We start from the raw sequence: 14,093 nt of genomic DNA, 5'->3' as shown, positions 1-14,093 counted from the left end.
TTAATACATTTGAAGAGTGTATAAAAGAAGCGGACCAATCTCAAGAGAACTTTTAATATAATTATTTTTACAGCAACAAATAGATTTCCAAACAGACCAAACAGCTGAACTCTCATATCTCACAACTACCAACTCAACTGCAAATTCTTGAAAACTCTTGCATTTCAATGATCAATGGTTAATGGCTTATGATCATTAATCAAAGTTATTTTGGAAGAAATAGTGAATGAGAACTGACCAGGAAAGCGTGGCCATTTCAGACTACATGGTGATTGATGGTAGCATAGACATGGCAGTGTAAACAGCCCCAATTTATTTTTAAGCTTTTATTTTCTGGCAGAAGTCAGATTTTTGGATCTGTGCAAGATATTAGATAGCAAAATAATCCAAGATCTGCAAGCTTTTGCTAGGATGTATTATGATGTTGCATAGATGGCTGTAAACAAAGCATTTAAGTAATGTTAGAAGTTCTTGATTGACTGAATAAGGTGTGTCAGATATGTATTGGAGTTGAAACTTTCTTGATGTCAGTGTCTTTAGTATAGTGGCACCCATCTCAAACTCAACAGAAGATTTGACAAAAGGGCAAAACTCTCTCAATCAAAACCACAAACACTGTTAATTATTTGATGTACAGAGGACAGATATGACAATCTCTTTAAGGAAAAGTCTCAAAAATCATAACATTGGAAAATGCAGAGCAGCTTGTATCCACTGGCAACGCATGAATATGCATAATCAGGGTGAAGGAGTACAAAACCTGGACCCCTGAGTAGCAGAAAATGTAATGCAGTCTAATGAGACATCTCTCGCTGCTTTTCCTGTTTTTGGACATGTTTGTATTTAGAGAAAACTAAATAAGAACCTCTAAACCCACACTGTCTGCGAATCAATTGTTAGACAAAGTTAATGAATAATCCTGTGGCAGTTCCGTGGCTTTAGGTCTGATGATTGCTGATGATTGCAATTATCCTCCTATCCCAAAAGAACTTGATTAGCCAAGACTAGAGGGGAGTCCTCTAGGTTGTCAGAGAAGGCTTAAGAAATATAGATATATTTTTTACTTTTGTGTTTAAACTTTGGAAATATTACCACATTAGATGATTAAAGATGTTTTATTTTTAAGTTTTAGTTGGAAAAAAAGGGTTGGATTGCCCACATGAAAATTGCACAAATTAGGATTTTCACCATGACAAATATATGTACTTACAGATGGCTATAAGTCCTGATATTTATAGAGTTCCCATTTTATAGGCTGTATTGTCTTCAAATCTTATTCCAAATACGATGTAATAAGCTGGAAAGAACAGCATTTACTGGCTGAGGAACTGCACATTTGAAACATTTCAGAGTTGTGAAAAAAGAAAATTCTAGGCTCCACCAAACAGCTTTTTAATTGGTGGTAAAATTCACATTTCAGTGTGGTGATAAAAATACCAGTTTAGAAACAAAATATACTCAGGCAGTAATTTCACATTCAGGTACATGTCTGTATGTTAAAAGGTACTAAACTAATAATGCATGGCCTTTAAACAAATCAAAGAAACACCACATGGAAACAAGATGTGCTGTAAATGTAAAAGTTCCATTAAAAGTGTGTTTAATATTAATAGCTATGTATGACTGGCTTTTCCTGGTTGTTTAAATGTTTGGTTTCATAATAAAGTATGCAAACAAAAATGTTTTATATAAAAACAAAAAGTAGGGCATCAGTAAGATTCATAGAATCTGTGCTCTCTATTGCCGATGCGATACTGTGTGTAAGTACCAGCATCAGCGCCGATACCAATATGGTATCTGTATCAGCAACACTGAATTAAATGTACGCAATGTCTTTCACAAGCTTCAAGTGTCAGAGTTGAGTCTGGATGAGCCAGATATGTTCATTTGCACCAGTAGTACTCCACTGGCCAAGGCACCAAGGCATGTATGGTGTTAGATTCATTTTGTACTGAAGCTACGAGGCTAATACCAAATAAAACCAATAAAAATATAATTTCCTGATGACCCCCAGTATAAAGTCAGAAAACTGGTACATAAAAATGGCTACAAATATGTTGCCCAATGCTTGAGTCTTCACATTGCAGGATTGTATAGAAGCCACAGAGAAAAACACTGAGGTTAATACACTATTAGGTGTTTCCATTATGTTGCTTCCCTCATAGGCCTATGTGGATTGTGCAAATTTGCCCATTTGTCAAACAATACAATATAAAGATATTTTCACTCGAAGCTGGTTTTGAGAAATAGTTATAGAAATATATACATTCTACCGGACATTGAATGGCAACTACGCTGGTTCTGCAGACTGCAGGATGTCATGATTCCTTCATAGTTCTGTATAGTCTGTACTGTAGAGGAAAGAGGAGACTGACCTGGGGCTATATGAGGGAAGATCTGTGTCAATCTAGGATTACAGCAGCATTCTTACTGTGAATATAACACCCTAGGAAAGGTCAACAGCAACCTACAAGACGAAGCTGAAATTTCATCATTAGACATTCAGTCTTTACAAATTAATGACTTGTAAATAGAATTGATTTCTCCACTGCAAATGGATGAAGCAAGGTAGCTGTTTACGAGTTCCCCGGCGATATGAAAGAGCTAATACAGTCTGGAGTAGCACTGTGAATGTGAAATCAACTTGTCTTAAAGAAAAATGCCCTCAAGAAATTCAGAACAGCACAAAGGTCACCCAAAGGTCAGGCTTGGACCCAGTTGCTGGTTACTTCCATTGTCCCTCAAAGGAACACACATAACTCTATAAGCTTCTATTGCCAAAAGAGGATACCTCTGCATTGTTAACAAGTGGTAAGGCTATCGTAACAATGGGAAAAGTACGCCTCGCAGGGCTCATAATGACAAAAGGCATGTACTAAGTCTCTTAATTAATCATGGGACGTAACGTGCAATAAACCATTCAGCGTGTCCTTTGCCATTCCCTTTAAGAGCCAGGTGTGGTCTGACTTTGGAGGATTGCTATTTTATTGGCGCAGCTGCCCGGACGTGTCCAACGCTTCTCAGCAGAGGAAACTGACCTGCTTGTTCATGCTGTGTAGGTGCGCAAGCAGGTCATTTACAGGGGTGTGTTCACATTGAGTGTGCACCCCTGTGTTGACAGTTCACTGCCAAGATAGCAATGAATGTCTGGCTGTTGACGTCTACCAAGGTTGTTTTCAGTCAGTGGAGCACCTGTGTTTTTCCATTGCCAAGATAGCAATACGCTAGAAATCTACCTGAACACCCCTCATTTCGAGACCACCACACCCATCGGCGTAGATATATTCACAAGCATCGTCGTCTATTTAAAATAGACGGTTGGCGGTGTGTAAGATAGCAATGAGCATAGTGATGTATCGGGCCCAATGTATTTCTTAAATGTTACAATTTTTAAGTTCCTAAGTGGGGGAAAAGACAGGAACCACCAATGGTTCCGATGAGTTTAAGGGGTTAAGCCCAAACCTTCATTATGTGTTATGTGTTATATGAACCATTTCATGTGGTAACTTTTGAGTTTTTCTAAGTCAAGTAACTTTTACAAGGCATTAAAATATCAGATATCAGTCTGGGTTCTGTTACTAGAACTGTAAATAATTCAAAAGTCTCCTAAAAAGGAGGCTTTAAGCTACTCTGAATGATTTTGTTTACATTGTAAACATTTAATTCTTGGTTGAGTTCTCTTGCTCTGCTGAAGTAAGTGGAGCGATTGTGTGCATTTGATTTTAAAGGCACAAAAAGGTTTGTTTACTTTAATCGTAGCAGTGGAGCCATGAACCCTCCTATTGTGGCTCAAAACAAAATGTGATTGTTCTTTTCCAAAAGAATCCCAAAAAAACAATCAATACATCAATTTCTGGCTTTATTTCAGTCTCCAAGACAACAGTTTCCTGCTCAACTGCAACCATGGCAACCACCTGTCCCACAAGCCAGCAGCATCAAGATCAAAGAGTTTCCAGCCTTACCTGTAATTGACGGGCCAACGCACCATCCACATGCGGTGGTAGGACAGGGAGGTGACTGAGAAGCAGGTGACCAAGGTGAGGGTGTAGAAGGTGGAGACGAAGACCTTGCAGAGGCCCTCGTTCCACTCGTAGCTGGAGTGCTTGCGCCGCAGCTGGATGACGCAGTACATGGTGATGGGGATGCCCATGTTGAGGATGTGCGTGCCGGCCAGCGTGCAGATGAGGAACTCCAGCGGCTTCCACTTCTTCTGCTTGGCGCTCACGCTCAGGATGCCCCAGGCGTTGGCCAGGATGGACACACCCGAGCACACCAGCCAGGGCAGCGCGTTGGTGCTGATGACCTCATCCTTCATGGTGCAGGAGCCTGCAGATGGCGGTGATGGCGGCAGGGGGTGGGAAGGCAAGAGGAAGAGGAGCGGTGGGCGTGGCAGCGGGCGGAGCTTGGCGCCAGGCCAGAGGGAGCATTCCTACTGGGGCAGGTGGGCCTTCTCCTGGACGGTTCGGATGGAGAGGGGCCAGAGTCAAAACATCTACCGGGGGGAGAAAAGACATTTCAGTGCAATTATCAAACAATCCAACAGTAAGTGCTCGGATTTAGACACTGTGATGATGCTCAAAGGCATCATTGTCATAACACAATCTTTTACCTCAAAAATGACTTTAAGGCCATACACACTGATCATGATACACACCGTGTTACTCATGCAAAGCACAAGCTATGTAAGTACTAATAGAGCCCTTAATTTGATTGGCAAGACGGGTCCATTAGGTGCTTTGCATCTAAAAAAAAAACAAGGAATATTTGGACACAGGGTCAAAAATATTCATACAACCACTTAGATTATTAATTCAGTGGTTCCAAAATGTCGGAACACTGTACCGACCAATAAACATGGTGGTCAGAGCTGCAAGCTATAGGGCCGTCTTGCTGCCAGTGGAACTGGTGCATAAAGTGGATGGAATAACGAAGAACTACCTCAGCATCCTTCAACACAACCTCAAACCATCAGCTAGGTGGATGAAAGTTGGACAAAATTGGATGTTCCAACAGGACAGTGACACCAAACAAATTAAAGGTGGTTGTAAAATGGATAAAGCCGGCTAACATTTGGCTTCTGCAGTGGCCTTCCTAAAATCCTGACCTCAACCCCTCAGAAAAATATGTCGGCTGGGTTCTGTGCCAAGAAACCAGGAAATTTAATTGAACTCTACCAATTCTGCTAAGAAGAGTGATCCAATATCCAACCAGAATTCTGCCAGAAACTTGTTGAAGGCTACAAAAAGTAAGTTGCCTTGTTATAAACCTCAGACCACAAGTGAAATAACAGGAACATGCCTGAAGCCACTTCATCCAACCTAACATTCCATAAATACTGTCTCTACCTTGTCCATGTGTCTTTGACAAGTCTTCGCAACCCTCCACCACCCCGTCACCTCTTTTTTAACTCTCTCATCTCTCATTCCTGGGTCATTCCTTACTATAGAGGTGGGACTGGCTTCCTACCACAAGCAGAATCCACCTGAACTCCAGGCCAAAGTTCTTTAAGTCCTCTCTCTTCTTTAGTCTCCTCCCAAATCATCACATGCTGATGGCATGGTCTGAACTAGTAAACCAAAATTTGGGAGTAGGAACATGCTTGAAGCCCCTCCTCCCAATCTAACATCTAATAAACACCATCTCTACCTTGTCCATGTGTCTTTGACAGGTCTTCGCAACCCTCCACCAAGGACTGGCTTCCTACCACAAGCAGAATCCACCTAAACTCCTCCCAAATCATCATATGCTGAGGGTTCTAGTATTGTTAGGAGGCAGTGGAACAAAAGGAACAAGATAAGAAAAAGGTGGAGAAGCAGAAGCAAAACCAAGCCAGTGTGCTCCAGCAGAGGGGAGGTGAGGCCGAACGCCAAATGGAGAGAAGGAGAGGTGGCTAAAGAATAGGAAAATCTGAAGATGGAAAGAAAGCTGAGGGAACGTGGAGGAGAGAGGATTACACAGAGAGTTTAAAAGAAGAAACAGAGACGCCTGAGCCGGAGGGAAGTTCAAGAAAGCAGAAGTGCAGAGTGAAGATGAGAGGAGAAACATGTAGGAGGTTGGGGGAGGGATGAAGGCTGGAGACAGGGAGACATAAAGAAAGATAAAGTGAATGAGATATGAGAACCAAATGAGTCCCACTGCTGGAACAGTCATGAATGCAAACTTTACATTTTGTTACACCAACAAATGAACCCTTGCCTCCAGCTTGCCGGGATGAGATGTCGATCTAATGCCATTTTTGATTAACCACTCATGTTGTCACACTCTCTGCTTTTGTCTTATACTTTTTCTTATTTGAAAGCACTTCTTTGAAAGTAACATCATCTCTAGAACTCAATCTACAGGTTTATTGATGCTATTTTGCAACAATATAGATGGTTTGGTAACTATAGATGGTTTGGTAACTTTTATCAATAATGTTTAAATAGTTAGTTAAATAGAGGATAGGTCGGGTCCCCTTGTGAGTCTTGGTTCCTCCCAAGGTTTCTTCCTCCAGCTCTGAGGGAGTTTTTCCTTGCCGCTGTCGCCGTTGGCTTGCTCAATGGGGGTCTTGGATCTTTCATGTCTTCATACGCTATTTCTTTTTTGTCTCTGTCTTTTATTAATTACTAATCATGTAAAGCTGCTTTGTGACGACAACAGTTGTAAAAAGCTATACAAATAAATTGGACTTGACTTGACTATTTTAAATAGAACTGGTATTAAGGACACTTCAGCAACTTTGATAGCCTTTCTTGCAATTTTTTCATGTTTAAAAAAGCAAAAAAGTGAAAAAAGGAGCCTAACTAATAGTAAGAGGCAACAGCCTGAGGCCTTTTTGTTGACTGTGACAACTAATGGAGACACATGGACTGGGAAGGACAACTGAGTGACAAGATTGAGGCAAAGCGTCACCACAGCTATCCAGCACAGCAGAAGTCTAGACAGTATGGACAAGTCCAATCACAGGCTGTATTGTGAAACCAGTCAGCAGCATTGCACCCATAGTAACTCACTCCATGATGATTACTCTAATTCACTCGTTTATGCCTGTTCCTCTCCCAATTCTAAGCTGAACGGTTTGTGAACGTGAAGTCATCAGATTACACTGTTCAAATATAATAAATGCTAGTGGTAAAGTTTTAAACATGTACAATTGGTTGTACAGTATGTATACCATGGTCAAGTCGATCATGCTTGCAGACCAGCTAAACCTCCAACCAAACTCCAAGCCAGTCAAGCAGCATAACCAGCATCAACATTTGCTGTGTCATATCCAATATAATAAATATTCCAAAAGATCTACACAGCATGTAGGCTAGCATGTCAGTAGCCTACGTTGTGAGGTGCGGCAATATTGTGATTCCCTCGAGTATTCAAAAACAGGCCTCAACCATCTTATTTGAGGTGTTAGCGGCAACAGAGCGGAGGAAACCACAACAAAACATTAGCATACACAGACCGTACCAGTGACAGTACCAGTCAGGGCGCCAGCTGAATCACGGCCATATTCTTCATTTAAATGAGACAATAACACATGTTAAACACATTGCCTATATGTGTCATCCGCAGTGCCGTCTCCTAAAAACACTACAAGACGGAAACGCACCAGCCCATCTGCTCCCTTTGTGCCAACGACGCAGCGCTGAGCAAAATATGATAATCAGCTCAATATTGTTCCCTCCGGAGCTACTCTGTGGAGAGGACAAAGAATAGTGAGGGCTGGTTATTGTCCTTCACAAAGCAGCCATATCCCTACATGATCTATTTCACTGTCAGGTTGACATTACGGTTTTGTATACAAGACACGACTGGCAGATCTTTGCTTTACATAATGTTGGTAAAGCTCCTGGAACCTGACAAGCTACACTATATGTCCAAATGTTTGTGGACATTCAGCTACAAAGGCACACACATACACAGCTTGTCTAGTCCCTGTAGAGAAGTACTACCAATAGAATAGGACTCTCTGGAGCAGATAAACATGAACCTACTGGCACCGTGCCTAATGCCAGGTGTGGGCTAGAGGGGTATAAAGCCTCCCAGCATTGAACTGTGGAGCAGTGGAACTGTATTCTCTGGCATGATGGTGCTCCATCCAGTACTTTTGGGATATGTAGGGGAGTTGGGGATGAGGTGGAGTGATGATCATCCAATATCCCGACCTCTTGCAATTGCTGAATGCAATCAAATCCTCACAGCAGTGCTCCAAAATCTGGTAGAAAGCCTTCCCTGGACAGTAGAGACAGTTAATTCAACAAAAATGGGATAAACTTTATTATAAATGAGCAGGTGTCCCAATACTTTACTCCAAATAGTGCATGTGATACTTTTGGCTTCCCAAATTCTTCTCTTAGCATATCCTAGCTTGGAAAGCTGGGGGTCAGAGCACAGAGTCAGCCAGGTTATGGTGCACATAGAGCAGAGAGAGGCTTAAGGTCCTTGCTTAAGGCCCAATAGCATCAGCTTAGCATACCTGGGTGTTGAACCCCAACCTTGTGCTCTAACCCAGTGTTTCTCAACCCTGGTCCTGAGAGCACCCTGACTTCACTGCTTTCCCTTCTCCCGAAACATCTGATTCAACTAATCAGTTCATTAACATGACCTTTCAGAGTTGCAGGGGTGTGGTAAAGCAGAGAAACCACTAAAATAGACCAGGGTTGTAACCAATGAGCCACTTCTGCTTGTGTTAAGGTCAATATGACAATTTTTAGATATTTAGGCATATTTGTGAGTTACACGTTATATCAGGTGGGTCTCCAAGCTACCACAGCGTTTTTACTGATACGTGGAGGGGAAGGAGGTGAGACGTGATAGCACTGATTAAAATTATTTCACTTTTCAAAGGTGTCCAAAAAGAATTACACTTTGATGGACGGTGCCAGAAACTAAGAATTCTGTCTTTTTTAAATGGCATGATATGCTGAAATGTGCTTAATATGAGTCGGTTTTGATTGACAACTGGCTGCCATGCAAGAATGTGTATTTCTATAGAAATATTGGACTAATCTAAAAATACTGCACCCATCTCTATTGCAAAGCCCTGTAGATGGCAGTAATGTCCCTCTGCTCTGTTAGAAAGCCTCTAAAAGATGCAAGACAGTAAGCTCTTATCTTCAAATGATATAATGGGTTTTGTTCTTGCTATCAGCAAGTCATCACTGGCTGATATGGCCTCACTGACAACACCACCCTGTGTTGTACAGCCTTCCAAGAAAAGATCAGCCACTGTTTCTCTGAAAGCGCTGAGAGATGATTGTCTTGATGATTGTCGAACAATGGCTTTCAAATTTATTTTTCCAATCAATATAAGATCATCTAAAGGCTAGTTTGAGGAACATGCACTGGATTGTCATACTGTTGAAAAACCTTCTACTGGAACCCCCGGATGATTCCTCTGGGACTGAGTGAGGGGATGAGTAAGAAAGCTAAGTTCAGGTAATTCAGCTGATTTCCTCAGGCTAAATTAGAAAGATGACCTTGAGTTGAGGCAGCAGAAAGTGGCCATTCTCTGCTCTTTTCAAGAACATGAAATTCACTGTCGTCCGCTGACCTGGAACTCGGATTACGTGGATTTTTTGAAAAATAAAGTTTAACGTTCACAGTACAACAAACGAGTCCGGTGGGGGTGGTTGCCAGAGGGAGGAAGATTTTTCTGCTGAAGATTAAAACCTTTTAATTGGCGATTTAGTTTGTTTCATCAAAGCAAGGTCAGAAGACTTGGATCCATAAGATTAGTGAGCATAGTGATAATTGCTAAAATCTAATGATGTGGCCTGTATTATTTTATATTTGTGACCGATATTAGTTGGAGTCTGGAAAAGCAGAATGTTTAGGTGAGGCTGGGATAACATGCGTATGCTCTATTGATTTTACTGCATTTCTAACCCTAAAACTATCAATTTTCTTTTGCTCTGTTGTGGAAATCCAATAACCTTTTATAAATGTGTATGTGTTTTGTATTAATACTGGCATTAGCACTTAGCACAAATGTACATGAACAAATAGGGCTATGCAACGACATGGAAATTGTGGGCCAAAGCCAATTTTCAGTATTTTTCATGTACATATCTAAAGATGTTGATACATAAACTACGTCTAAAGGGTAGGCTTGATCTAGGTTAAGCACTAGAATACATGAACAAGAAACAAGAAAAATGGCCTGATAAGCTATTAGCATACAGATAATGAGGTCATCTCCAAGTAATGAGGAATCCCACCACACAGATGGCTGCCTATAACAGAGAAGACTTGCTACTGTTACTGTTCTGTAACGTTGTTTGGTATGGCTTGGTAAAAATCCTGCTTTTACAGCCGTTTTGGTCAAATGTTGGCCTACATGCTACTAGAGCCTACTGTTGTTTGTTTAGATGGGCAGACTACGAGGCAATTAGCTTTTTTGATTGACATTTTTTTTTTAATCATGTTGCACATGTTACAATGCTGGTGTAGCATGGTGTGCTTGCTTGGCAGGGGGTAGGGGAATCGAACCCTAAACTGCCACATGGATTTTACTAAGCTATATCAGCCGCAAATGATTCACAATGTTCATTCAGCATGAGATTTTGACAGAATGTTAAGGACTGTTAAATTAACTGCCATGCTCAAATGATGTCTGAAAATTGGGTAACAAGTTTAAGTGCATCTGTAACTAAACACTGCATAAGGCTGCTTAAGACAGAATGGACAGTGTTTTGTGAAAGCGCATATCATAAATACCACATCAGCCAGTCATAGAATAAGCATAACATTAAAAGGACAAATATATAACTGAGCTAATGGCTAAATTCCTCAGCAGAGGAGAAATGGCATAAGCATGGGGTGGGCTGGCATATTACAGAATGTGGGGTTTGCCAGACCTTGTGGCTTTATTTGCCAAGTATGACCAAACATACCCATGTTCTAAAACATTCCCATGTTCTAAAATAGATTTGTTGTCACCTGTTTAACATCATAGCTGGTCTATTATCTACACAAACATCAAGGCAAAAACTTAATCTATTAATTAATATCAGAGATCTTTGTGCTGAGAATCACAATGCCATTTTTTCTCCAATATCGTGCAACCCTATCCTTGACAAATGATTTATCTATCCATTACATGCTGAATGAACAGCTATTAAACTTTTAATTCAAGTTTAAAGCCACTTCAAATCACTCTCCATCAACAAAAAAGTTACTGAAATATAGTCTTGACTTATTTTGGAATGCAGAGCGTAGACAAAATTATTGACAGCCCCTTAAAAATGTGTTTCCGGAGCTGGAATGCTCTGATTCTTTTTTGAGATGTGGCTCAGACGCTTCATTCCTCATGCTATTTCAAGATAATGAGTTAATCACAGAAAATGCAGAATCGGTGGCTTTTGCTGGCATAAATCTGCACAATTTCACATAGCAGAGTTAGGAAATATGAATGAAATGGCTTGAAAACGGATTGGGTCAACCCAATATCATATCGGTGCACCAAACTTTCTGTTCTTAGCTGACAAAAGTCAAATCCAACATGGCCTTCTGCTGCAGAATGGGTTATATCTGCGCACCACTAGTTAGGAGTCTTGCCAAGAGGCACCAGTGGACCAGTGGATCAGTGGTAGACGCACTGGGTTATACATCTCTGGGTTGTAGGTTCAGCTAAGCCATCACTGCTGAGCTCTTGAGCAAGGCTCTTAATCCACTCTGTATCAGGGGCGCTGTGGAATGGCTGACCCTGTGCACTGACCCCAGCTTTCTATGCTCTGGAATATTCAATGTTTATTACTGGTGTTGTGTGATGTGCTTGTGCAGCCAGGGAATCGAACCCCAATCTAATTAACATTAATGGAACTTGGCACTTGACACTCTTATCCAGAACAGCTTACATTTGAATTATGGCACACAGGTAGGTGGATTGGGTGTTAGGAGTCTAGCCCAAGGACTCTTAATGGGGTAGCATGGTGGGCTTTGCTCAGCTGGAAAATCAAATCCTAGTCTACCAAAGGGTTACCAAACCTTAGGGGTGCAGGAAGGTCAACCCCAAGTTCCTCCAAGTCCCAAGTACTGTGTCTCAGTACACAGCCTTATAGTTGGATTACAGCCTCAGGCAGCCTTATTAATGCATGTGTAAGATGGTCAATCTTTATGATGACCATCTAGGCAGTTGCCTGACCCTGAAGCTTCTGACCTCAAACCTCTAGGCTATCAGCATTTCCAGAAACTCTGGGTACACCTAGAAACTCCACTTTAGGTGCCCTGAAATACTCCTCTCACCTCAGCTGTGAAACCACTCCTCTTACCTCAGCTGCTAAAGCTTCTCCCACCAGTAGTTCAAGTTGAAAGCGGGGTATCAAAAGCAGCACCTCACACAGAATAGACAATGACAGCAGGGTCCAAGGTCCAGGATTCATGCATCAGTCATTCAGCTGAGGCCCAGGGTTTTCAACAATGAGGACAAAAAAAAATGACCTTCTGTGAGTCAGAGACGGATTTCATTGTATTAGCTATTTTTGAGTGCACTCAATCCAAAGCGTGTGGCCGGGCTTTTTTCGGGACTCTGTGAAATTAAAAGCGTGCTCCAATGATTAATTGCACCAATTTCACAAGAACCAGTGACATTCCTACTGTCTCACTGCTTTAAAAACCTGACTGAACATAAGTGACACAAGTGGCTTGGTACCGTGGCTCCCCACTAAAAGCACTTGCAGGTTTAAAGCGAGCCACAACACGCAGGCCGCCATGTCTGTCTGACCTATTGCGACGGTTCGTGTACGTGTTAGGCAAACAAACTGAACGTGGGGTGCACTTGTTAGACAACATGCTAGCTGTAATCCTGACAGTAGAATTTAAATGAAGGAGCCTGCATGGGTGTTGCGTAAGAGAGCGGAATTAGATTAGATACCCTCCCACTCCTTATCCATGAGTAATGCACTGGTTTTGCAAATCAGATCGCTTCGCAAAGCGGCAGCGCTTGAAGTAGGGAAGGGGAGGGGGGGTTCATGTGCATCTGCACTTTCAAGAACTTAAAAAGCTGAAGACCGCAAGACAAATGGCTTTGTGCACATGCATTGCCGCTCTGCCATTAGTATGTAAATTGGATTTGTGCAGCCCGTCCAAGAGATAACCAAAAAGAACGATCTGACTGTGATCTGACTGAGAACATGCGTTAAAGTGTGTGTGTGTGTGTGTGTGTGTGTGTGTGTAAACCTGATATCACAGCAGTGGCATAATAATTCATGGGGAGTAAGGGGTATTTGAGCAAGGTTGATCATTTTTTATACAAGCCATGAGCAATTTGATCATGAGGTTCCTCCTGATCATGGAGTATGTTTATTCAGTGCCATTACTATTTACATAGTCATCAGAATATTATGACCACCCCTGATTTGGAATAAACTCGGCCCTTTATAACAGCTCCACTTACCATATAGGAGCACTTTGTAGTTCTATAATTACAGACTGTAGTCCATCTGTTTCTTTGCATAATGTCTTCCATGGTCAGAACCCCACAGGACCACCACAGAGCAGGTATTATTTGGGTGATGGGTCATTCTCAGCACTGTACATGACATGGTGGTGGTGTGTCAGTAGTGTGATGCACTGGTGGTATGAGTGGATCAGACACAGCTGTGCTGCTGGAGTTTTTAAACACCTCAGCGGCAGTGCTGGACTGAGAACAGTCCACCAACCATCCAGCCAACAGCATCCTGTGGGCACTGATGAAGGACTAGAAGATGACCAACACAAACTGTGCAACAACAGACAAGCTTCTGTCCCTGACTTTACATCTACAAGGACCAACTAGGTAAGAATGTTATATAGACTGGACAATGAGTGGACACTGGGTTTAAAAACTCCTGCCTGATCCTGTCGTACCACCAGCGCAACACACACTAACACAACCACTATTATGTCAGTGTCACTGCAGTGCTGAGAATGACCCACCACCCAAAAAATACCTGCTCTGTGGGGGTCCTGTGGGGTCCTGAGCATTGAACAACAGGGTGAAAGGAGACTAAGAAGTAAGAAGTCATTTCAAACCAGGGGTGGCCATAATATTCTGATATGACTGTGCATATTATCATGGCAATATTTTAAATATTTTGACAAATTATGTATTTGTATGTTAAGTGTGTCTTAAACTA

General features: G+C 41.8%; 1 protein-coding gene across 4 annotated transcripts in view; it reads right to left on the bottom strand.

The window, feature by feature from the left end:
- Positions 1-14,093, bottom strand: part of gpr153 (G protein-coupled receptor 153) — a 53,394-nt gene that overhangs the window by 28,751 nt on the left and 10,550 nt on the right. For all 4 annotated transcript variants that reach the window (XM_072682249.1, XM_072682251.1, XM_072682252.1 and 1 more), the window contains exon 2: positions 3,963-4,492. In XM_072682249.1, the coding sequence (XP_072538350.1) occupies positions 3,963-4,315 (353 nt within the window). In that variant the 5' untranslated portion in view covers positions 4,316-4,492. The remainder of the gene's footprint in view (positions 1-3,962; positions 4,493-14,093) is intronic.

Source organism: Salminus brasiliensis, chromosome 6 (genome assembly GCF_030463535.1).
Source record: "Salminus brasiliensis chromosome 6, fSalBra1.hap2, whole genome shotgun sequence".
Lineage (NCBI taxonomy): Eukaryota > Metazoa > Chordata > Actinopteri > Characiformes > Bryconidae > Salminus > Salminus brasiliensis.
The sequence above is the reverse complement of the archived record's forward strand: the minus strand, read 5'-3'. Positions and strand labels throughout refer to the sequence as shown.